This window comes from Strix uralensis, chromosome 21, assembly GCF_047716275.1.
Source record: "Strix uralensis isolate ZFMK-TIS-50842 chromosome 21, bStrUra1, whole genome shotgun sequence".
NCBI classification, from domain to species: domain Eukaryota; kingdom Metazoa; phylum Chordata; class Aves; order Strigiformes; family Strigidae; genus Strix; species Strix uralensis.
In genome coordinates this window covers 2,560,151-2,586,699 of record NC_133992.1, presented here as the reverse complement: position 1 = coordinate 2,586,699, position 26,549 = coordinate 2,560,151, and the positions used below count along the sequence as shown (strand labels likewise).

Genomic DNA, 26,549 nt, shown 5'->3' with positions numbered 1-26,549 from the left:
CACTTCTGAGCTGGCTTTGTGTGCCATGGTGCTCCTGACCTGGCGCAAGGCATGAGGAAGCTTTCTTGTACTGCTGAGCCATGGCTTGAACTCTTTGGAGAACCAGTGACAGATGTCACAAACATTTCTGAGCGTTTTCTAAGCCCAAGGCTACAATGAAGGGTGAACATCTGGCTACAGCTGTGCTCTCTGAGCACTGGCAAACCTGGTCTTGAGGGGTCATCACTCACTCCCCCCATACACTGCAGCAGGGGTGTATGAGCCCAGGCTACATCACAGAATCACAGAATCATTCAGGTTGGAAAAGACCCTTGGGATCATCGAGTCCAACCATCAGCCCGACTCTACAAAGTTCTCCCCTACACCACATCCCCCAACATCTCATCCAAACGACCCTTAAACACATCCAGGGATGGTGACTCCACCCCCTCCCTGGGCAGCCTATTCCACTCTCTGACCACTCTTTCTGGGAAAATTTTTTTCCTAATGCCCAGTCTGAACCTCCCCTGTTGCAGTTTAAATCAGAATCAGGGTGTCCAGGCAGGACAATCCACTAAGAGGATCCCAGTTCATCCTGTAATTTTCCCATTCTCCAGGCCACAGAGTTTCCCCTGTTTATGGCACAATCTGTGAACAATCCCTGTGACACACACAGACCTGGTGGCTCTGCTTTCCCAAACTGGCTGGAGTCAGCTGGAGGAGCAGCAGGAGCAGGTATTAGGGCAGGGACAGGCTGGGCACGGCCTGCTGTGACAGCGGGCAGGGTGGGCTGCACCTCCAGCTCTGATGGAGACAGCTGGGATGCCCCCAGGGTGCAGGACCCTGCACAAATCATCCAGCTTGGTCCCACCTCCCCAGATGAGTCTGGGTTAGACAGAAACCCCTAGAGATTTTTGGTTTTAATGGGTTACCTAATTCCCTTAGGTTCTCTTAAAAAAAAAAAAAAAGAGTCCTATGACATCATCCTGGACGCTTGATGCAAGTTGTTTGGTGGCCACTAGTAAACAAAATGATTCCATTAGGTTTTCTGCACTGCATCCTATTTCTAGCGTTGGGGTACCTCAGCCCTCAGTTATTGTCCAATGCCTCCCTGCACTCCTCCTTGAAGACAGCGAGGAAATCTGCCTCTGACCTCAGTTATAATCCAGCCAGCCCCATTGCTTTCAAGCTATTTCTGCACTGGAGCTGTCTCCACCCATGGCTGCGTTCCCAGTGCTAATCATTTCACTTGTACAACTAGACGGCGCAAGGTGCAGTTCAGCTTTGCTGGTCTGGAAATTCAGCCAGTGAATTTATCCCTGAACCGCAGACGAAGAGACTGGTATCTGCTGGCTACTGATTTTCTGCAAGCCATGGGTGCATCCTTGCACCACGGCTTTCGCTTGGTGGTCTCTTCTATGCAGACGCCTTTTGAGGGGGGGGGTGTGCAGCACCCAGCACAGTGGGGCTGGGATTGCAGCTGGGATTGCCGCACGTCAGAGGATTAGGGTAAGGAGCGAGCTGTGAGCTCTGCGCACTCGTACTGCAGCTGTCAGACCTAGAGCAAACTGGGTCACAGGCATCTTTTTAGGTCCAAAGCTACGAGGTGTTGGTGTGCCATTGCCTGAGATCCGGCAGGAGGTGAATTTTGGGTCCCAGGGTGTGAGTCGCTAATCACGCAGCCGATGGATAGCTGTCAAGATATCTTTCATCGTAAGACCCCAACAATATTGAGATCACCATTACCCCAAACACTATTACAAGTGAACACGATGTAAACAACATTTGCAGAAACATATCTGAATTTTAAGGACACGCAGCGTTTTTCTTTTATGTTCCTATTTCTTCAGCTCGTTTTTGTTGTTGGGCAGAAAACAAGGAAGGGATTAGTGTAGTGGGCACAGCCCAGAGAGTAGGAGGAGAAGGCAAGATAGTGACATGCACACTAGTGATTTAACATGAAATACTCTGATTGCAAAGAGTCTCTAGAGGTTTGTGCCTCATTGATGAATATCACGCATGAAGCGTAGCTCCTTGTGCTACCTACATTTTTGTCTTCCAGGTATGTTGATTTGGAACCTGAGTCACAGGAAATATGCTGAGTTACAGCACATTTCTAGAAAAAAAAAAACCCAACAAATCCCAAGCATATTTATCTGCGAGTGTGTCAAATGCAGAGTGTGTTCAGACAATACAGGCTCAAAAGATTAACAGACCCTAATCCTACCTCTGTGCATTAATACACAGCAGATGATACACACATACACATCTATAAGGACCAATGTACATACACAAAAGGCAATCTTCCCCATCAAAACATACCTGAGCTATTTACTTTTTGGAAACATAATAGGCATTAACTCACCTAGAAGACCAAACTGGACCCGCCTGCTTCTTCGGCTTGGCTATCTGCTTCTGGTACTCCATCCAGCCACTCACCAGTTCGTGAAGGATCATCACGTAGAGAAGGAAAATAAGAATCCTGGGATCCATTCGTGGCACTTCGGTGTCTGCTTCATTGGGTACAGGTGACATTTGATCGAGAGCAATGGGAGGTCAGCCGGAGGGGTGCAGCTCCTGCGGACAGGGCTCTCGGGAACAGGGGGAGCTGGAGGGATGAAAAGGGCGCTGCTGAAGAGGAGCCTTGCAGGCTGGGTTTTGTGCAGAGTGAATTAATGCTGTAAAAATCTCCCGGGGGGATGAGAGGCTGGTGCCTATTGCGTGAAGCAGCATAAACACAGCTGCAGAGGCTACGGACAGTTCCTTTAACAGAGTGGATCACAGCTTCTGGGACTCCACGTCCCTTTTGTCTCCCTCTCACTTGTGCTTTGTCCGCATTACTCTGCAGCCATGAGCTTCCTACACTTTTATCGCAGGAGCAGCCCCGCTTCGGCAGCGCCCCTTTGATTGGTGGCGGGGGGGGAGAGTTGGCTGCTGTGCCCGCAAGCCGGCAACGGGAGCACTGTCTGGCTGCAAAGAATAAATTAAAAACCCCAGTCAATGACAAGGGAATCTCCGAGCTGTCTCTTCCCAGTGTCTCAGGATTTTGGGCTGCACTGAGCCAATGTGGATTGGGAGTCTTACTGAGTATTTTGCAGCTGAGAAATCTTCTCTTCTGCTCGCTTTTCTCACACTCTTATTTTGTTCTCCTTGTTATTATTCCTCACCTAAATCTTCAGCTGCTGTTTTCCCAGTGGTAAAGCTCTGGTGGGGGACCTGATGTGCAGGAAACCCCTGATGCCACAGCTTCCAGTCTTTTACACACCACAGCTCCTCTCCAGCCTCTCCACCTCTTTCTGTTTAGCAGCGTAGGATCTTGCTCAACTGAGTTCTGGTTTTGACAAGAGACCCCTCAGCCTCACCCTTCCTTCCCCATGGAGAACCCCAGGACACAAAGCAATACACGTGCTGGGTATTTCTAGCAGGAAAAAGCATAGCCCAGTCTTATTTAGACACTTGTATAAATTGAACCAAAAAAAATTGCTCTTTTTAAATAATTTAAAATCAAGCCTTATCAGTGTCTTGGTTTTTTAAGACCATCTTACATAAAATTCATATTATTCCTGTGAAATCTTCCCATAAGTGAAAGAATAAGCCCTGAGCAACTATTTAATTATCGGGATCATCTAGAAGCAAGAAGGCAGATTGAACAACCTCCCTTTGCTCAATGGAGCTGTGCCAATTCAGTGCAGAAAAGGAGGCCCAGGTGAGGGGCAAATACAGTCACCCTCGTGATCTCCCACTCCACAGCTCCTACATAAAGACATGGACTGCTGGGCTCGCTCTCTAACATGGAGCAGGGTTCAACACGCTGGTTAGCACAATTCTTCAAGGACAGGCGTGACAGCCACGTAATACACAATCTCACAACAAACTTACCATGAGGAAGATTCTTCTCGGCTAACTCAGGTTACATTACCTGGGGGTTTAACACTTGAGGTTAAATGTTTCTCAAAAACTTTTGCCCTTTGACATATAATCACAGATAAGCATGCAGCAGCCAGGGATTTTGATAGTTTTCTATTAAGTACAAATCTAATACACATTAGGGGATGCTAATTACACTGTATGTCTGTATATTAAATAAACCCAACAGCAGTATCAACGTCCCAGTCAAATGTGCACCTCAAAGTGCTGTGTGACTTTCCTTCAGCTAACGAATGTTCTTTCATTTATGAGTCCAGAAGTGCTGAGTAACTCTCTAAATTGGGAGGAGAAGATCTCATGGACAGGAGTGAGCAAGTGAATGAAACAAGCAAGGACTGGAGGTGTTCTAGCAGCTACGAAAATGGGAATACTTGAGGTTCTCCGTGAAAGGATAGTGGAGCTGTTGCTATAGCAACAGAGACAGTTGCCAGGCTGCAGGAGATGGGTTCTGATGTATGGTACAAGTCATACATAGTGAGGGATTTCAGACTAAAGACAACACTGATATTTTATACATATGCAATTTTTAATGAGTAAAGGCAACGTGACTCCTTTGTTTCGGGGGAGAGCAGCTTTTTACACAAAATCAAAGAGAGAAATTACTGGGCTAAGAGTGGCAAGATAACTCATTACAACTTACTCCTAGTTTTGTACTAGGCGATCCATCTTATGAATACAAAATCACTTTAAAAAAATCTGCCTGTTGCCGAACATTACAGCTTGATTGACTAACGCTCCTTTTGAAATCCCAACAGACTGCAGACTGCCTCTGCCCTGCCTCTGTTCTTTTACCATCCTCAATACTCAAGCGAGTCTCACCTAGGTCTGAAAAACTTCTTGAGTTTTAAAAAAGTTACTTGAACTTTAACACACAATTTTTTGTTAAAAACTTAACCAATTCATCCTTAATACTACATAAAAAAGCCAACAACCCATGAGTTATTGCCAGAGCCGGCAGCTCTTAATACAGCAGCTGTTTTCCAAACAGCTTGGTGACTAGTCACAAGCAGTAAGTTGACAAATGATTCAAAAAAGGAACTGGAAAGGCTGATTTTAGAGTGATTAGAGCCCAATTTGGGAGGGTGGGGCGGGAACTAGCCGTGGTGCTGAAGGGCCCCTCCTGCGGCCGGGGGGTACAGCGGGTACAGGGGGCACAGGACACCCCCCCCCCCGCCCAGCAGAGGGGGAACCCCGACACCCCCCACAAAGCTGCGGGTGTTTCCCCTCTGCCCCCCAGCCTGCACTGGTGCATAAATTCAGCCCAAGGGCACAACCTTGGCATTGTCCTGGAGAGGTCTGGTGGGAGCAGAAGCACCTGCGTGGGTCCTTCGATTTGTGCAAATACTCTCAGTAGAGTCAAGAAGCAGTTGGCAACCTCCCTGGGGACTCCTGGGGGCTTGGAGCAACTAACAGCTGGGCTGTTGCACACTTTGATAGTCATCAGTACAAGACAGACATGCAAATAAAATGTGCATACAAGGCTATCATGTCACATAGGCACCGGAGTGCTGAAACAGACCTTACCTGCAGACCAGGACCCTGATCGACTTCTCCACTTGTCCATTGTCCTGCAAATGGTTTTAGTTAAGAGCCAACACTCCTCAGATACATCGTATCTCTCTCCTGCTGTTTTCAGACAACTCTACAAAAATGACAAGTAGGTCAAATATGGATGAAGGCTGTGTGAAAGAAGTGACATGGAAAAAAGTTCCCCAAGCCTGAAGTGAGAGGGAAGCAGGACCTGAGATGGTATCAGAGAGCCTGGAACTCAGGCAGGCTCTGAAGAACAGAAGGAACCGAAAAGCAGGCTCTGGGGTACAAGCAGCCTGCCCCAGTTCTGGTGGGGCAGAAACCCATGCAGAGGGCAACTCTTTCAACTCACAGTTTAAGCAGCTACAAAAGGAACAGTGACATAGCTGAGCCACTGCTGCACTGATAAAACATCATTGTGAAGCAGTGCAAGCAGCAGCATGTGCAGGTTTGCAATTCCTTTGTGAAACCAGGGTGGAAATGAGGCCAAGCTCCTCAGTCCAGCTAGTTGGGCTGGAAGAAAAACCCAGAATACTGGAGTAGCTGCTAAGCCCTTCATTCCTTGCAAGCCTGACTGCTGCAGCATTCCCATTCTTTTGGGCTGTGTATTGTTGGAGCAAAGGCACCAAGGAACAGGACTATGTCATTCTGCTACGTAGGGCCTCCTTCCCTCTTTCTTGGATGACTACCTAGGCCGCTCTACTGCTAAAGAGATTTTAAAAAACGGAGGTAGTAGGTGCCAGTTAGTATTTATATTCATTGCAGCCCCAAGGGTACACTGCCACACCAAAGATCACCTTCCTTGAGACTCCTTGGAAGCACCCATCACCCCATTCTTCCACTTGGAAGATGGCTTAACTTACCAACAAAGTGGAAAACCCACCCTTCCTAAGGCTCACCATTGACCCAGAACTCACAGAAGCTCCAAACCGCATCACAGAAAGGCAGCAATAATTGCTTTCTTACAGTAATTCAGGGTTGACCTAAACTGTGTGTTCGACTTGCTGCAACTATTGGATTTTTAGGAGGGATTTCTGAGCTTCACTGAAAAGACAGTGATCTGCACCCCCTCTGTACGGGGCCCAAAGGCTGCAGGGGTTCCTCTAGCGAACAGGATAGTCAAGGACTGGAAACACCAAACCTCCCCCACACAGGCTGAACTGAAAGATCAGACCAAGCAGCTCCTACCATGGGGTGATGGTCCAAAGTTCCTGTGGCATCCAGAAGATACAGTGATCCCCCCCAGGCAGCAGTCAGGCCACAAGCATCTGCAGGTGGATGTACCTCTACTTAGATACAGGGCTAGTAAAGGTGGATCTGAAGTCCTAGGGTCTGGTGTCTTCAACCACCCCATGCAGGACCCTGTTAGTTGCAGGGGTGCTTCCCACATCTCCATACACCCTTGTCCTCAGCCAAAGCCCACGAATGCTGTCCTGCTGGGACAGGCAAGATGGAAAACAGATTCTCTTCTCTGCCCTCTGGCTGCTCTTCAAGGAACCTTCTTGTAAAAAGCCCTGTGTGATTATATGATTATTCATTAGAGATTAAACAGAAACCGTGGTGCTCATTTGGAGTAGACCGTAGGCTGGCTATGACCTACTGGACAAGATGTTTTGTTACAGAATCACAGAATCATCGAGGTTGGAAAAGACCTTGAAGATCCTCCAGTCCAACCATGAACCTCACCCTGACCGTTCCCAACTCCACCAGGTCCCTCAGCGCTGGGTCAACCCGACTCTTCAACCCCTCCAGGGATGGGGACTCCCCCCCTGCCCTGGGCAGCCCATTCCAACGCCCAACAACCCCTTCTGCAAAGAAATCCTTCCTAAGAGCCAGTCTGACCCTGCCCTGGCACAGCTTGAGGCCATTCCCTCTTGTCCTGGCGCTGGTTCCTTGGCTCAAGAGACTCATCCCCCCTCTCTGCACCCTCCTTTCAGGGAGTTGGAGAGGGCCAGGAGGTCTCCCCTCAGCCTCCTCTTCTCCAGACTAAACCCCCCCAGTTCCCTCAGCCGCTCCCCATCAGACCTGTGCTCCAGACCCTGCACCAGCTCCGTTGCCCTTCTCTGGCCACGCTCGAGTCATTCAATGGCCTTTTTGCAGTGAGGGGCCCAAAACTGCACCCAGTAATTGTTGTTGCTACCCAGGCTTTGTTTCACAAGTCAGTAATGACTCCAGCCCAGTGACTCTGACATCTCAAATGAGACTTCATGTGCAGTTCAGGGGAATAAACATCACCTGCAGACACATCTGTCTTTCCTCTCTCATTCACATCAATGCTTCCTTCCTAAACTCAGAAGAAGTCAAACAGATCTGGAACCAGAGAGGAAAGTGGAAATACAACTGCCAACAGAGCCAGAAAAGAGCAGATCTCAGCCTTCACAGCTGACAGGAAAATGGATTTTCAGAGTTAAAAAGAAAAAGAAGTACTGCAGAATCTGTCAGCACCTTCCACAGCCTCATACGAGTCAACAGTTAATAAAAGACAAAGAACAGATGCTCTGAGACATATTCTTCTGAGGATTTTTAATTGCTTCTACCTACAAATGTTAAAAAAGTGGTAATATGAAACTTGCACTCTTAATCATCAGATTGCTTTGTATCAGATTGCTAATGACTCATCACTAGGATTTTATAAACATTTCATTTTTAATTCTGTTAACCCTGATCAAACAACAGAGCTTTGGCACAGCAAACTGATACTAGTCTGAGGGGAAAAAAACCAATATTAAAACTACAAATAATAATAATTGTCTCCTGAGTTCTGGACTTTTTTTCTATGACAACAGCACAAGAACCAGCAAGGGTTGAGTCTGACTCAAGCTGAATGGTTGGTTACAGGAATTACCTTTCTTACTCCCTTGGCACAGAACTGACATTCGCAGATCCTGGAGAAGAAGGAAAGACACTGATACTCACTTCTGGGCTGCTGCCTTTGATGCAGGCGGGTGCAGAAGCTGTGATGCTTTTCCTCTTTCCTGAGCACAGGCCCTGCTGATCAGGAGAAGCAGCGACATGGACTCCTCTCAGCGTAGCAGTCTATAAGCCCAGGTGAGGTACCTTTGCCCCTTGTGCAATTGTTTTGCAAGAAAAGGAAGCTGGTTTCACTGCATCCCGTTGTTCAGCTTTGTCCTCATCAAACTCCCCTTGCAGGTCCAGCAGGCCAAAATCCACCCACAGAGGTGGTTTAGTTGCTTTCTGGGAAGTTATCCTTCAAGATGAACTGACCTCGTTATCTTTAGTACAGTCTCTACATGCTAATGATACTCCTCTATTTGCTGATGGTCCTTCTTGCACTACAGAGGATGGTACCAGCCAGGTTTAAAATCTGATTCCCCTAGAAAGCAAGGAACTTTCCAACATCAGTGTCTCCAGCTGGAAAAATCTTATTATTAGGGGCTGACATATAAACCCAGCACAAAAGTAGAGGCAGTTTGTAAGTGAATTCCCAGCACACAAGATTGACAACAAGCTGCTCACAATGTGTGTGAGCCCCAGGTCCCTGCACACCCCAGGCTGAGCTGTGCTTTGCCCCCAGGTAGAGGCCACCAAGCCGCAAACGCTGCAGCTTGTAAAGACAAACTGTGACACAAGTGTAAAGAGGGAGCGATTCCAGCTCTCCATCCCATGCCAAACCGGGAGGGATTTCAAGCAGCAGCTTGTTACGGGCAGGATGGGCAGGACAGGCAGGGCAGCCACTACCCTCTAGTGTGCACCCACAGCAGCGCACGCTGCACAGCATCGGCTGGGGGCTACCTACAGAGACACCATAAAAAAGATTAAAAAATAATTCCCTTACACAGTCCAGCTGCGCTTCACCTGGTAGTTGTGCCACAGGTCACCACCACCCAACCCCGCAGCATCTGGGCGAGCAGAAGAGAGAGAGCTCCTCCAAGCAGGAACCCCAGAGCAGAGCCCAGAGGTGTCCTGGCCCTGGAGCAGCGGGAAGCCAGGATCCTGCAGCTGCAGCCAGCTCCTGCCCCAGGTTGTGCGGGGGCTTCCCCATACAACAGGACTCTGGGTAATTTCTGGCACTGGAGTGAAACCATTCTCATCTCAAAGAATGGAAACAGACCAAGATGTTCACCGCCAAAACAATGGTTTCTGAAAAGCGTCTCCTCTAATCACACCTTTGTGCAGAAGGCAGGCCAGGAGAGCACGGACCGGCAGCCACCTCCACTCTCCACTGCCCAATTTCCCCTCCTCACCCGAAGCAGCCAACAGCCAGTTTGTGGTCTGGGATTCTATTTCTTTGTGGACCCAAAAACCTGGAAAAACATCACCAGCATGTATCTCAGTATGTGGGTACAGGCTGAAACACAAGAGGTTTTTCTACCAAGGAGTAAATGACACAGTCAGCCTGGATTAAAAGAAGTTTGTGCTGCAGGAGAGTGCCAAGTCAGCATGCGGTGTAAGGGAAACCTTTAGTGACAGAGAGAATCCCCAACACAAACCTAAAATAACCTTCGAGTCTGAGCAGAGCACGGGCTTGAGTAGGTTCATTGCGAAAAGTTTGCCAGCTGCGTGGGATGTTATTTTGTGTAAGTTACCATGACAGTTTAAACAGTTTAAAACCAAAACTTTGCAAAAAAGACCCGATTGTTATACCCAGTTCCTGTTTCCAACCACAGATGCCAGAAGCGCCGAGAGGCTGCCAAAGGCAATACTGACCCCAGGAGCTGCAGTGGAGATGAGGTGCACAAAGGCCTGTGGACTAAAGGACAGCACCCTTGTCTCACACACAAACTTAACCCATCTTCCCAGTTCTCCCACAAGATACAAACAAGTCCTTGCAGAAAAAGAGAAATAAAGCACCAAGGTGCTGAAGACACATCACACTCACTTTCCTCATGCAGCTCTTGAGAACTCAGGAGGAAGAAGACCATGCAAAGAGGGAGTCAGCTTTGGGTGGGGAGGGATTTCCACCTCTACTTAACTAGCATCTGTTTATTTATCTTTTTTTTTTTTTTTTTTTGACACAACTTGAGGAAATATAAGTCTCATCAGCATGACTTGGCACTGGGAGTGCTCAAGTCCCAGGAAACAAGGGGTGATGGGGAAAAAAACCTCATCATATCCAGAAACATGATGGACAAGGGAGTGACACGGCATGGATGGGTAAATTCCAAGGGTTAATTGTGCCTGACAAACCCAATAACCTCTACGAAGAGGTGCCTGGCTTGGTGGATAGGGGCACATGGTGGGTAGCTTACCTTGACTTCAAACAGCTTTTGGCACAACTGTCTGAAGAATCCCTATAGCCAAATCATTTTGATACAGTTCAGATAGCTGCAGGGAAAACTGTCGGGACACCAGGCTCAGGGGGTTGCAATCAACAGCACAAAGTCCAACTGGCAGCTTGTTACTTGTGGCATTCCTCAGGGGTCATTAATGGGGTTAATATTGTTTAATGCCTCTATTTACAACCTGAAGACAGAACACACCCTCAGCGAGTCTGCAAATGACACCAAGTTGTGGGCACGGCTGCTGCTCACAGGGACCCCCTCAACAGGCAGGAGAAACGGCCTGAGAGAAACCGTGTGAAACTCAACACAGGTGAATACAAAGTCCTGCTCTTGAGCAACCTCACCCAGGCTGGTCCTGCTGTGAGTCAGGGCTGGACCACAGACCCTCCAAGGTGCCTTCTTACCTGAATTATTCTGCGATTCAGAATAACTCACGTAGGCAGCTTCCTGCTTACGGGGGACTGGCAAGACTCTTTTCAGGCATATTGTACCTACTGAGAGCAGTGTGGAGTCTGTTGTAAGCTCACACAACTCATTCTTCTTCCATGTCCATCTTCCTGCATGCTCTACCTGAGGCTACACTGAGGCAGCAACAAAAGCAGAACAGGAATTAACTGTAACAGTGCAGACAGTGACACAAATGAGCCATGAAGAACAGGCTGTTTTTTCAAAGACAGAATTTCACTCCACCTACACTCAAACCCTATTGTCATTGGGGAATATGCTAATCTTGGGTTTTTTGACTGGCTCCAGGACTCATTTCAAGCTACTCCTTTGGAGAAAAGTGAGGAGAAAAGGGGAGAGAATGAGTCAATTTCTGGCTGAGAAGATGGCTGTTGACTGCTTCTTGGTCTAGTGACAGCGGCGGACATCTCTGACTAATGCAGCACATCTTACCACGTACCAAAAGAGCCAGAACCTCAAACAGGAAATTGTATCGGCGGAGCTTATCTCCTCTGACATTTCCTCTGCTGAGCATCTTCTCCAGAGACCCAGAGGAGCAAACTAACGGCCGAAGAAAGCTATGGTTAGCCTTCAGGAGCAAAACACTCACTGATCAGTTCTTAAAGTAGAGTTTAAAAATACAATATGCCAAGCTTAAAAATACGCAATTTTTTTTGAAAAAAAATGTACAGTCAGATTTTAAGTGAATCTACAAGACAACACTCAGCCATCTAAGAAAAGTAAACCTTTGCAATGCACTGCATACAGAGTTTTCTAACCAGCAAGAGCCAGTGAGTTAGGTAAACTGCAGTGATTCCTGAATGAGCTTCAGTGGCTTTTTTTTGTTTCCACCCTATAGGCAGAGACACTTGAAAGGCAGCACAGTGCCTTCACGCTGCAGAGCACTAAGTTAGTTCTTCTGCTGTCTCACTCTTGCACTACATAGCTCAGCGTGAGGCTGGTGTGGGCACAGTGGGCAAGGGCAGTTCCATGGAGGGAGTCTCAGTCACTTCGGCTGGACTTGGCTTGCGAAGCTCCAGTTTCTCAGTGAGTTGGTTATAAAGCTCCTTCACAGCTTCCCCACTCTGCAGAATGAGAATTAGGGAGGGGAAAACCAGAAGAGTCATACTTCATTCTAGCTGGTACTAGCTAGAACATTAAGTATGCAATTACCCTCTGTGTTTTAACACAAGCCAACACAGAGAAAGGAAGTTACAAGGTAATTAAGACACAACTTGGTACATTTGGAGAGCAGAGCTCATGTTCCATTAAGCAACGTCTGGAAAGGCAGCTGCTTTCATTTGCAATTAATTTTCCCTTTCTTATGCTTCCCTTCTTACCTGCTTGGTGGGTTCCAAAGCCTTCTGGAGAGACTCTAATTTGGCAGGCGCCACTTTGTGATGCAGATGAAGCAGCAGTCTTAGCACATGTCTATGTACGTTCTCCTTTCTGCAAAAAGCAATTTTAAAGCAGAGTAACTGATACAAACACCACCCTGAAAACAGGAAAGCTACAGTAACAGTACCAGAATAATTCACAGACTGGCAGCTTTGTTGTAATTTTCCAAAACACCAGAGAATTGTAGCCTGCATGCTACAGAGTGCTAATGCTGCCTTAGACTTTGAAGCAATTCATGTCATTATTCAACAAGAGTGGACTAACTGTAGCAACCACGAGGAAGGAGGGGGAGATTTTAAGCACGTGGCAGCAGCTGGTCCCTGCTGGACAGACCATATGTACACACAGGAGGATGTTCGTCCCTCTGTATGTGTGGAGGAAGCGGCAGCAGCACATGCTGCTCTGCCGGAACAGCAGTTCTAGTCACTTTTAGGGAAGGCTTCTGGGGGTTAGGTCTGGTCTGCAGGCCACCACTTGAACCACACTGACTTCACACAATTAACAGATACAAACAGATTTTCTGTGTGCAGCTGATACCGCTGAAGTGAACTCTCCATATTCAGAGCTACTGCAAAGCATGAGGATGTTGTCCTTTGCAACTCCGACTTATGAATAATGAATTACAATTTAGGTAATAATTCATAATCAACACTTAACAATTTTGCTGATAAAAACTTGATCACAAAATATAAGCCTTTCCTTAAAAGAAAACAGCATCAGGCTAATATTTCCACTATATGTCAAGAGTTTGCTGAACTATTAAGCTATAGTTCAAATCACTATAACCTCTCTCAGGTGTCCTCACTTTCCACACTTCCCCCCGAGGAAAATCAGATTTACCTTGAGCAGGCAGTGAGAAAGAAGCCATCAAAGAGACTGGTGCAGAACTCCTCAAGTGCAAATTCATCACCCAGCAGTGTGAGGTTACCAGTAAGCAGATGCAGAAAAATATCACCAAAGGCCAAGTCACTGAATGTCTCAACTATACAACGTAAAAAGGAAAGAGACTGAGACTGACAAGGGTGTGCCAAAACCTGACATCACAGCAGAATTCCTGCTGAAAACTTCTCAGTGACATTTCCTTTTAAAACAGGTAGCCGGGGCAGGTGGCTTTGATCTTTCAGACATAAATGATTAGGAGAAGAAGGGTGAGAAGAATATGTAGAAAGCCCATGTCTCCATCGAGGCTGAAGTCACAGAGCAGCTTGCTCCTGCCAAAATCACAAAGTCCCCTACTCTGTTCATGGCCACATTCACCTCCTTGCACTCCTCAGACCCCATGGTGAGGAGATACAAATCACTTACCAGTGGAAAACCCACCCATGTAAATGAGCTGACAGTTCACAGAACACCAGAGCTGCGGTGAGAGAGTGAGAAGTGAACCCCTGCCATCATTACCAGGAGCCACAATTCCTAAGAGTGCTTCAGATCTCTCATGCAACTTACCCCAGAGAAGTCAGTGAAGAAGGTAATCCCAGGGAAGAATGTCAGTCCTGCTTTGTTACATTTTTTTTCACCACAGAAAGCTAAGTCCCAAGAATTTCTGGCCACCTGCAATTACTATGAGCAGTGGCAGAATTAAGCCACCTGCTTTTTATTTTTCAGATTCATTCCAAACAGTTCTCAACTAATCTCATTGTTAATACAGCCTTTGATCTAAGTAACCACTGACCTTCAGCCACTACCCCTAAACTCTTGGATGAGCAGAAAAGTATCCTAATTGCAGGTGCAAAACAAGCAAACACTTCTGGAGGGCCTTACAACTAAGTCACCAGAAAAGCCAAAGGGAGAAGATCATGTCTGAGTCTGAAATCACTTTCACTCCAGGTTTACTTGCCTCCTGGGTCTCCAGTACACGGCAAACAGCTATACAATAGAAGATGAGACAAAAAACTTACCTAGTGCTGGCAGAAGCCTAAGGAAAGCGTTCTTGTTCCTCTGTTTAGTGATGTGAAGGATGTAATACAGCCCAATCTCACAAGCTATTCTATTCTCCTGCAAGAATCTGTTATGGCAGAAGCAAAGTTTCTTAATCAATAAAGCTAAAACAGACATTTTTTTTTCCCCCCTTAAAAAAAGGGTTTAAAATACCATTGGTTAGCAGTCAAGCAGTTAGAGCAGTGGCTGACCTCAAACCCACTGAAGAGCAGCTATTCAGTGACTGAGTAGATGACCATCACTATGTTCACTACCATGGTCCCAAAAAATTTACCATTCAGCACACATTGTGCTGTCTCACAATCAAACAGTTGGATTTGATTGTGAACGTTTATAATAGTATTAAGGATAAAAGCGCTATTCAAAATGGGTTTTAGAAGAAGGCCAAATACTCAAAAATTATACAAAGTCCAATACTGTTTTGTTTTAGTTTCCCAAAGGTCAAATATCAACACTGTCATAGAGGAGAGTACAACTACCAGGATACAGTACTCCAGATTCCAGCCTACGGATGAGAATTGTGCTGAAAATTAGTGCAAGATCTGAACACAACACAGCACACAGAGGTTTTATTTAACTTTTTGCCATCCCTGGAGGGATAGGTTACCAACAGAGAATGAGTGTCTGTGTGACAAAAATGCAAACTTTACTCTTCAGAACCAAGCACGGGCACTTGTCCAGGCTGCACCCAAATATCACTCCAACACTCATCATTCACTGACTGGGAAGCGACACAGCAGCATATTTGAAAGCAGTAATACCAAATAGTTTCATATTCAATCTGCCAAAAGAATGGTTGTTAAAAGAAGTATTATTTTTTGTAGATAAATTTTATTTGAGAAATCATTGTGGGAATCTCTTCTGCTAAAGGAACAGTTCTGGCTTGGTTAACCAGGACTAAATCTAACTCCAAGAAGGTTTTCATTTTAACACATACAGTGTTTTTTCCTGACAGTGCTGGCTGGCTCCTTGATGTTTGACTTTGGTAACAAGACTACATGTACAAAGACGGTAAGGCAGGTTACATACTTGGTGTAAGCTTCAGGAATGGTGCTGGGGTAGGGAATTGGTCCCTTCTCCTCCGAGGGCAGTTTTTGATCAACATTGAACGTGTGGTCATCCACCACAAAAGACATCAGCATAGGCAAGAACTTTGTGATCAACTCAGCTTCCTTAGAGGGATGGAAGAACAGAGGGAAAGAACAGTGCTTTCATCCAGCAGTTCACACCATGTAATAGTCCCAGCATACCATAACAAACAGTGAGGCAATATTATGAGCCCCATCCGACACTTAGGAAAACAAGCTTTCAGACATTCAGTTCCAGTCAAAATTCTTGAATAATTCACTTCCATGTGTTCCACTGGTAATTAGGAAAACTGTACTTCATCTCCTCTACAGAAACACTCCTGCTTAAATCCTTTCTTTTGACAATTAAGTAGCATGTCTTCTGAGAGATCTTCTCAGAATCACAGAATCATCGAGGTTGGAAAAGCCCTTGAAGCTCCTCCAGTCCAACCATGAACCTCACCCTGACCGTTCCCAACTCCACCAGATCCCTCAGCGCTGGGTCAGCCCGACTCTTCAACCCCTCCAGGGATGGGGACTCCCCCCCTGCCCTGGGCAGCCCATTCCAACGCCCAACAACCCCTTCTGCAAAGAAATCCTTCCTAAGAGCCAGTCTGACCCTGCCCTGGCGCAGCTTGAGGCCATTCCCTCTTGTCCTGGCGCTGGTTCCTTGGCTCAAGAGACTCATCCCCCCTCTCTGCACCCTCCTTTCAGGGAGTTGGAGAGGGCCAGGAGGTCTCCCCTCAGCCTCCTCTTCTCCACACTAAACCCCCCCAGTTCCCTCAGCCGCTCCCCATCAGACCTGTGCTCCAGACCCTGCACCAGCTCCGTTGCCCTTCTCTGGACACGCTCGAGTCATTCAATGGCCTTTTTGCAGTGAGGGGCCCAAAAACCAAAAAATATCTTTTCCAATGCTGCAAGCACTGCATGTTAAGGATGGTACCTAACTGCTTTTATCAAGAATTACAAATCGGTTTGTTCATTCCCCAGACTGACATGGATCAGTGCACAGCTAGAATAGCAACAATAAAGAGCATGTCCTCGTACAAGGCAGATCAACCTATGTTGTATCAGATTCACAGAGTGGGAGGGTACAGCTTGTGACAATCACAGATTTAAAATACAGATTTGGAGATTCCCTGTAGGAAAAATGTCCATAGCTTCTTCCTAAGAGATTCACAAGAGCACCTCTGCAAGTCAAATCGCTCCTGTTGCAGTTCCAGTCACTCTCGCTGTTACAATCTGATTATTAATACACCCTTCCTTGTGGTAAATTTAAATGTGCGATGAGCCAGAAATATATATTTTGGAGGCTTCAAATGTCCCCCTACGTAGCCATTTGTTGCTTTATAGTTCAGAACAGAAAGAGTGAATTTCTCTTTGTTGTGTGACACCATGGTTAGCCTTCCTGCCATCAGTTGAACATACCTGCTCCCAAACTACGCTAGGGTTGCCTATAATACTGCACAAAGTATTTCCAAAGCATGGAAAAGATTGTAGCTGAATGTGGCACTGCACAAAATTGCTACAACAGATATCCAGAAGGGAAAAACTTTTTATATCCATGAAAAGCTGCTACACTGCTATCAGAGTTTCAGACCAGCCTCTGAAATCCTGCTTTCCTCATACAAGATCCGTTTTACAAACTTGTTAGTTGTGTAGAAGTTTCCAGGAACAATGAGCAACCACTGAAGAATTTAACAGAGGTACAGTTTGATTATAAAACAGTAAGGGCCAGGCATTTATGTAAATAAAAAAGCAGGTGAACAAAGCTTACAGCTTGTCCACTTGAGCTGCTGCTCTGTGACAACTTAGATGTTTTCTCTAAGAAAGTTATGATGAAAGGTATGCAGAACGAATGCTAAATCAGGCATGCAATAAAATAATGAACAAGTCTAAATTTGTTTAATTCTGTTAGATTCTAAGCATCAAAATGGCTCACCATTTTCGGTTCCTTGAAGACTTGACTGTCAATCATGTCCCAGGCCCCCTGTCCCAAAGACAGCATCCTAAGGAGCAGCAGCAGATCCGGGCTTTCCTCGAATGTTAAGGGAAGGAGAAAAACAGCTATTTTTGATCTTCCACAAGTTGCACATACAGATTTTTATTTGGAAGGAGTGGTTGACATTCAAAGCTCTCCTGCCTTAGCAGCTTTATCCAAGACTGCTAGAGGCATTCAGTTCTCTGATTTAATTGACAGCTGATTCCTCAAATGGGAATCAAATAACAGACACACCTGGGATTTGTGTTTTTTTGTAACATTTTATAACGTGCCAAGAAGTATGCAGCCGATCTCATCACAACATTGTTTTTAAACATGTTGAGCCAAATTAGTGTACTGAAATATAACGTGTGACAGGATAAATCAAGTCATCTCAGCAGAAGTAAGAAAGGAAAAGCATGCATAAGAATGACAATGGTTTTTCATTTATACTGTGCCCTGAAACCAAAACAATTTTCAGTTTTGAACTGTCATGAGGAAGTTACTCAATTCAACAATAAAATTTAACAACTCAGGGATAAAACCAGCAAATGCCTCACACTGTTCAGAGACCTGTAAGGCCACCTGCCTTTAACATTTAAGCACCTCCTGCTTGCAGGAACTGTATTATATCGCAGCCAACAGACCAGAACAGTGTAAACTAATCCATCACATTTACTGTGGCAGGGAAAAAAGGCTGCTGCTGTTAGGCAAACCGATGGACAGACAAAGCAGGAAGGCACACATTCTATATACGATTCTATATATGCATAGCTGTTAGGATAGAATGAGCCATGCAAAGAATTCGTTGTCAATTCGGAGAGCTCCAAAATGCCCGTCTCCAAGCAGCGCTCCTGCAGAGCTCTAAGGTATGTGCTAAAAACAGATATCACACAAATATCACGTTTCCCTTATTTCAATTTACACACAGATTTGAGAACTTAATTGTACTTCTTCTACAGTGCCAGCCCTTTGTTGATGAATGCTACTCAATTAAGACTATAGTGCAGACGAGGCACACAAGCTGCAACACTCACCCTGGGTAAGGTGTCCTGCCCAACCAGGTCTTGCAGGTGCCTTATGGTACTCAAGGCTAAGGTGTTAATGGCAAAGGGATCGCACAGGATCATAGATAAGTCCCTGAGAAGCAAATATCAAATACATGTCATACATAACAAACAACCCTACCATACAGTGTCATATCCGGCTGTAGGACACCACTGTGTTTCACCAGCGTAAGATCAGCCTATTCTCTGTTGTAATCCTGTCAACCATCAGATGTAGCATCAAAGTAGCGTGTGTGAGTGTGTGTACACTGTATTTTTATAAGCACATGCACACTCCTGTGTTTAAGAAGAGAGGTAGACACAGGGCAAGGACTGTAGCGATACCCTTACTATGATAACGGAAAACCTAAATTTGTCTTTTGTTACCTACAGGTGTCCAACTGATGAACCTTCTCCTGCCATGTAAAAACACCACAAATGTTATTTCTTTGACTTCAAAGGGCATGTTACCTGAAACAATTACTAAAGGTCTTGTGCGCTGAAGTCAAGCAGGAGAGCTCCCGCAGCCAGCTACAGGCCACAGGGGAGACTCGAGGGTGGTAACTTCAGCCGTACAAGCTACGTCACCAGAACAGGCCTGGCTATGCCCCAGTGCATTAATGCTCTGCATGTGACCGCACAGAACAGCTACTGGCTGTTAGCTGGCTCTAGGGAAGAATTAACACCTACAATACCCGTCAGATGTTGTGACTGCCAGGGACCCATTTTCAGTTTCTCAATAAACAGCCCAAGCGCCTTACCCCAACACTTGTTCTTGTCCTTTCTTCACTCCATCCAGAAACCCTTGTAATTCCCGAGCTCTCTTGTTGTCCACAAACTTCTCCCGAATGCAAGCGTCAAGGCACCAGGTGAACTGTTGTAAAAAAGGAGAAAGCTTTATGGAACACAGCAACTCAGTAAATCAGCAATAAAATACACAATGTCAGAGAAAACAGGTTCGAATGACCTCCAAATATCTGGAATTAATACGTTTTGTTATTATACTTTGGTATGGCAGCAAGCTGATCACAAATACAGAGGTCAGAAATATGCCATTCCCAAAAGAGGTCAGAGATAAGTTAACCTGGAGTCACTTTCTCCCCTCCCAAGAAAGGAATTCCCTGGCAATAAAGAGGCATGAACAAAATACACTGCTGCCCAGCACCCCTGATCAATGAGGATTTACACAAGTAGGAGGCTGACAAAGCAGCATCACTTAGCAGAAATAATTTAGCCATTGCAATACCACAAGCAGGGGATATTAACAGTGGAGGTGCTTCTGCTTCAGAGCTGTATTATCAAAATGGAAAAAGACAGTTAAGGGAAATGTTTCATCTGACCTAAAATTAAGGACTTTTTTCCTCTTTCGGAAAACAACATATAATTTCCCCCAACATTTCAGCTCTCAAAAAAGAACAGCTTGCTGAATTTTTGAAATGCTTTCATCGTGGCTTCCTCTCCTTGCAGCAGTCACTGCATTTTGCAGTGGCAAAATGAGACCACTGAAAACGATCTGCAACTTGAACAAGAATTGCCCTTTTTTATTCAGTCACTGTCTGTATACTGATTTTGGGACTCCTGATTAGAAGATATTGAAAAACATGCAGTAACATCATCACTCTAGGACATATTCTCTATAAGCTGAATACACATAAAACTTAGCAACGTTACTTAAGAGAAAAAGCTTTGTTCTAGGATCAGAGTGATGCTGACCACAGATAAAGGACAAGTAGCAAGATCCTGGTGTAACATTAACAACACATATGTCACCCCCCAATATTTCAATAGTTTAATGTTTTCTTATAATTCAAGATCCAAAGTACTTAGTGTTACACACAGTTTACTGACAGATGGAGTATATCACACCAGGCACAACAGGGAGGGAAGCAAGATTGGATTAAGAAGCTGGGGCTAACTAATGTTTTTATTTTTTGCAGCATCTACATAGGGCAGATTAGATGTTGTGTTTAATACTGCACAAGTACCATAAATTTGAATGATTTATGGGTTATGAAATGAAAGCAAGCTGCTGCTTAACCAAGAGGAAATTTTCATCTGAGGTTCCAAGGAATATAAGACGACTTTTGGGTTCAAGGTCTGAACTCTCTTCACAAAGAGGAGTCATCTCTGGACTAAAGTCCCACAGGGCAGCAGATACGCACAGGACTGGGTGCAACAGAAAACCTTCCAGTAATACTCCTACCTGTCCCACATGATTAATACCTTATGACAGGGGTCAACGTTGCAGATTTCATTGACTTCCAGGTCATGCAGCGACATCAGGAGCTCTGCCCGTAGCGTGCAGTAATGAACATTCCTTGTACGAAGGAACAACGTTCTCAGAAACTGCAACACCATATCATAGAGCTTCACATTCTTACCAATCATCTGGGTCAGCTTCTGAACCACCTAAACCCAAAATGGAAAAAACGTGCACTCAGTATAAGAGATACTGTTATTTCACCTACATAAAACGTGTGTTAATTCTTCTACATGATTTATTAAGATGGAAACATCCACATTGACCTGAGTTCCTGAAAGGGATCTATTTTACACGAAGATTTCCAAAAGCATTTGTTCAAGAGATGTTCACCAAATCTTTCACAGCCATAATGAAAGAATAACGAATATCAAGAAAAGGCTCTCTTGCAAAAGGAAGTGGAGGCATTTGTAAAATAAGGTGCTCAGTTATGTGAAACAGGTAAGAACCAGTACCCCTTATTGATGAATATCATTTACAATTATTGTAACATGAACAAACCTCACTTTTCTTTAGAAGTCTTTTAGTATTTCTATCTACCTTTAGGCTATGAGAATGAAGGTGAAGGCTTCTTTGGGACAGAGTTAAATTTCTTCATAGTAATTTGTATGGGGCTATGTTTTGGATTTGTGCTGAAAACAGTGTTGATAACATGGGGATGTTTTAGTTCTTGCCGAGCAGCCAGCAGGTACAGAGTCAAGGCCTTCTGGCTCCTCACACCGCCCCACCAGCGAGCACTCTGGGGGTGCACAAGGAGTCGGGAGGGGACAGAGCCGGGACAGCTGACCCCAGGGACATCCCATGCCATGTGACATCGTGCTCAGCCATAAAACCGGGGTGGAGGTTTGGGGGAGTGGTGCTGCTCAGCAACTGGCTGGGCATCAGTTGGTTGGTGGTGAGCAACTGTTTTCATTTGCATCGCTTGTTTTTCTTGGGTTTGATTTTCCTCGCCCATTGCTGTTTGTTTCCTTCTGATTTTTTTTTTTTTAATCTAATTATTAAACTGCTTTTAGTTCAACCCACAAGCTTCTTTCTTTTACCCTTCCAATTCTCCCCCCAGTCCCACCAGGGGAGGCCGTGAGCAAGACTGTGGTGCTCAGTTGCCAACTGGGGTTAAACCACAAGTCTGCAGTGTAAACCTGAAGCAAACTGCACCAGAACACTTACACTAAATGGGCTTTTGAAAGCAAAACAGACCCAAACCAAACACCCCACGTAACAGACGGGCTACCCTCTCTGAAATTAAAGCTTTATACTGCCTTATCACTGAAATTTCTTAGCACTCTTGATAGCAAGGTCCTTACAGAAAGTCTGATATTTCCTTTTTGGAGCAAAAGCCCCCTGAGGTAAAGCGACACGTTATAGCTGAACCACTCTACTGGCTTGCTGTTGTCAAGAAGAGGAGGGCCCCACTCCTCCTAACACCTCTGCCACTGTTCCCTCCCACATCAAGCCTGCCTGCAGAATCCAGCCCACCTCCTTGCAATGGCTTTGGTGCCAGCTGATCTCTTCTTTGAGCAGATCCAACTCACTGTCTTGGAAAACTACTTACTGGTTTTATTTACTAGAGTTTCTGTAGCAATTACCGAGCTGAATCAGCTCATGGAAGGGTCTGATAATCACCAGAGCTACAGGTAGGGAGGGGAGGAGCAGCACCTGCCCTTCCTGTGTCTGAGTGTTGGATCAGCTCAGCCACCTCATGTAATTCCATTCAAAGAGCAACTTTTCTAAATGCCAGCTTAGCTACCACTTTCAATGTCCCTTTCCATTTTTATGAAAAAAATAAAAATAAAAGCTTCTGTTGGTCTCTGTCCTGCTAAACAAAAACCCACAAAAGTCCTAAGAAAAGAAATTTAAGATATTCAAACTGATTTGATAGAGATGCTCAGCCTTCAGAACAGCTGAGGGGTATTAAAGCCAGACTGAGCAATAACAGAAAAAATGTGTCCTTCCTATTTTTTTAAAAGTTCATAAACAGCTTAGAACATTAATCAATTATTACACAGCACTGTTAAAATAATTCCTGCTGCTTTCATCAAGATATGTAGGAGAAAACGCTCTGGTATTTCTTGCAAATACTTTGTCTAGCCAAACAACTTTAGTAGCAAAGCTGGGTGGGTGAAAATTACACCGTTATTTGATGAGGTTGACTGAAAGCTGATGAATTCCATTCACAAGCATGTTGTAAGAGGTTTCCTTGTCCTTACCTCTCCTTGACGTCTTGTTTTGGGAGATGGACTGAAGAAATTGTGCAAAACAGAGATATCATTGCTGAAGAGAATATTTTCTTTCTCCAGGATATATTGCTTCAGCAGTGGAGATACCTCATCGCCAAACAGAGCCTGGTTATCCTGCCAAATCTGACGCTTCACCTCCACTGCACATGCTTTATACAAATCCTTATCGGCCATTACTAACTTCAGCTTCTTTTCAGGGACCTATGATCAACAGAGCAGTTACCAAGGGGCAGAGCAGCTTACCCGCCTGATTGTCCAAGTAGTAAAATGTCTAAATCATAATCTCAGACTGTTTGGTAATTTATACAACAATGCAATTAAACAGCAGGCAGTATCACAGACTCATCTTTTGCCTTCCCTACTCCTGTAACAGTAAGCCAGTCCTAAGACACTTAAGACTTCCTTTAAACCTATGATGCTAAGATTTGGGGTGATGTTTCAAAACTCAGTAACTTACAGAAGTTCTAGTAGCAGTTTTGAATCCATTACCTTAAGTACAATATGCTGTTTTTAATAAGGCTGCTCCTAAAGATTCTTGTTTCACAGATCTGAATCTCACTCCTATCTACTTCTAGTTGCATTTTTCAAATCTTATTTTCCACTTGTCATAGATTTTTAAATCAGCTGTGGAAAAATTCACCTATCAGTGAACTGGACTACTTTTAGGAAGCTGCATGTATTGAATAAAATAGGGAAACAGAATCACAGAATCATCGAGGTTGGAAAGGACCTTGAAGATCACAACCGTTAACCTCACACTGACAGATCCCAACTACACCAGATCCCCAAGCGCCATGTCAACCCGCCTCTTGAACACCTCCAGGGATGGGGACTCCACCACCTCCCTGGGCAGCCCATTCCAAGGCCTGACTACTACCCGTTCTGTAAAGAAATGCTTCCTAATATCCAGTCTAAACCTTCCCTGGCGCAACTTGAGGCCATTCCCTCTTGTCCTATCGCTTATTACTTGGTTAAAGAGACTCATCCCCCCTCTCTGCACCCTCCTTTCAGGGAGTTGCAGAGGGCCATGAGGTCTCCCCTCAGCCTCCTCTTCTCCAGACTCAACCCCCCCAGTTCCCTCAGCCGCTCCCCATCAGACCTGTGCTCCAGACCCTGCACCAGCTCCGTTGCCCTTCTCTGGACACCCTTGCAACAGCCCATTATCTTTACTGATAATTGAAGGCTAACACCAACCAAGAATATGAAACAATGAATCAGTCTGCGGAACAAAACAGATTGACATTATCTGCCCAGTCAACAGTGTAGTTGCTTGTTTCTGAATTAGTCTACAAAGTTGCTATTGGATACAAGCACATAGTAAATCTTCAGTCATTTCCTAATGCTGAATGGCAAACTTGCAGAAGGTCTGCAGACGGAGCATGCAGCCCAGCCAACGGCACAGCTAAGAGAAGCTGTACAACAAGGTGTAACTGAACAGGCCAACGGCGGAGCGGTTTTACCTTGGGCAAGTGCTTCATGACACACATTACCACAGGCTGTATGGAAGGCATCTTGACCAGGGAAAAGCTCTTCTCTAGGAGATCTTCCAACTTCTTGTATCTGAAAACATGTAAGAGCAAGAGACTAGGCACCATGTTACAGTGAAGGAGCGAAGTGGCTCATCTCAAAGCCAGTGGAACTCGATCCGCCCAGAACCTCACTCGTCTCTGCAGAAGTTACTCGTCCACTGTAACCCATTTCCACACAAAATTCCCAGCTCGCTCCGAATAACCAGCAAGACTGCCAACAAACCTCTCCTCAAGTTTCCCTTCCAAAGCGATGGCAGAGACCCTCTCCAGCAGCTTCTCCCTCAGCTCGTCGAACACCGACTGGTGGAACTCCAGCCGGGGGGTGCCGTGCAGGTCCAGGAAGGGCAGGGCCGACTGCAGCGAGGGCAGCAGCACTCCATTCTCTGTCTGCCAACACAAACACCGGACAGGGGCGAGGTGGGGGGTTACCCGGCTCTGCCAGCCACCAAACCACAGCAGGGACTGCTAAAGACATGCCGGGAGAAAAACCCCCACAAAACAGGCCCCACTTCGGTCCCTCTGTTGCCCTCCCCCCCCCCAGCCGCGGCCCCTCATGGGCGGCCCCCGCCGCGCGGGCACCTCCACAGCGCCCCGGCCCACCTGGAACTGCTCGATGGCCTTCAGCGGCTCCGTGCAGTTGGTCAGCGTCTCCTTCAGGTCCTCGCCGTTGGCCACCCCCAGCTCCTGCAGCCCCGCGTACATGGCGGCCTGGCCGGGCCCCGCCGGGCCCGCTCCCGCCACAGCTCCCGCGGGCCGCCCCGCTCTCGGGCCCCCCAGCGCAGCGCGGTCCGTCGCTCCTGGGCGCCCCGCGGAACCCGCTCCGCCGCACAAGGGTTCCGCCCTCACTGCTCCGGGACTCCCGGGCTCCCGGCGCCGGGGAGCTGCTGCGGCTGCCGGTGAGCTCAGGGGAAGGCCCCAGGGCACCCTGCTCCAACCCACGCCAAGGCGGGAGCCCGGCAGCAAGTGTCGGGGTTGCTGCGGGAGCGTGAGGCGTCCCCCCGAGCCGGGCGGCCACCGCTGCTGGGCAGACCCCTGGCAGACCGCGGTGAAAACGAGAAAAGCTGCCAAAAGCAGCTTGACAAAGGAGAAATGGCCTTTCCTGCCATGGTTTGACCTTTGCAGGCCTGTACTTTCGGGATAGCGGCTACAGAGTGGGGGAAAAAAAAATCCCAATTTGTCCTTCATGAGATCTACAGCCAGGCACCAGGATTGTACAGAGCTGTGCCAGCCCAACCCATCGCAGAAACCCCTCAGGATGTTCCCCTCTTATCAATCTTTTAGCTCCTCTTCAAGGGTACAGTCCTTAGCAAGGCCTGCAGCGTTTATACGAAGTATCAGGCACACACACAGAGCCAGTGATCACAGAATCACAGAATCATCCAGGTTGGAAAAGCCCTTGAAGCTCCTCCAGTCCAACCATGAACCTCACCCTGACCGTTCCCAACTCCACCAGATCCCTCAGCGCTGGGTCAACCCGACTCTTCAACCCCTCCAGGGATGGGGACTCCCCCCCTGCCCTGGGCAGCCCATTCCAACGCCCAACAACCCCTTCTGCAAAGAAATGCTTCCTAATATCTAGTCTAAACCTTCCCTTCCCCTGATGAGTGGTCCTCCTTAGATCAGTGCAGTACATTTGGCCTAAATGAAAGTATCGCTATAGCTTAGGCTTTAACCCAAACATACGGTTTTACTTAGTCTACACCTGGGCATGAGCAATCAGCCAACCACCACAGTGTGAGCAGCCACTCCACCCATCCCCACTGCAGCATTTCTTTGAGACAGGAGGATGCCTGGGGCACCTGGTTTACCTGTGATGCTGCAGCGAGATGATCTGCTGCACAAATCCTTCCCACTGGAGCACAGGACAGCCTGCTTGTCCTCACAAGCAGACGTGAGAGGAAGGGGAGGAGGACTGTCAGCACTCTGGCAATTTAATCCATGTTCCCGTTTGGGTTGGAAGGGACCTCTGA

General features: G+C 46.4%; 1 protein-coding gene across 2 annotated transcripts; it reads right to left on the bottom strand.

The window, feature by feature from the left end:
• Positions 1-11,770: 11,770 nt before the first annotated feature.
• Positions 11,771-25,364, bottom strand: NELFB (negative elongation factor complex member B). 2 transcript variants are annotated; one of them, XM_074890924.1, is made up of 13 exons: positions 25,180-25,364; positions 24,803-24,966; positions 24,511-24,610; positions 23,021-23,251; positions 20,777-20,962; positions 19,315-19,427; positions 18,545-18,647; positions 17,469-17,564; positions 15,489-15,631; positions 14,420-14,526; positions 13,362-13,503; positions 12,464-12,572; positions 11,771-12,208 (listed from the first exon to the last, which is right to left on the bottom strand). In XM_074890924.1, the coding sequence occupies exons 1-13, from the start codon at positions 25,279-25,281 to the stop codon at positions 12,071-12,073; spliced, it is 1,734 nt and encodes a 577-aa protein (XP_074747025.1). In that variant the 5' UTR covers positions 25,282-25,364; the 3' UTR covers positions 11,771-12,070. The 2 variants fall into 2 exon arrangements, with proteins under 2 accessions (XP_074747025.1, XP_074747026.1); XM_074890925.1 differs by lacking the exon at positions 24,803-24,966 and having other exon boundaries at positions 25,180-25,308.
• Positions 25,365-26,549: the final 1,185 nt, after the last annotated feature.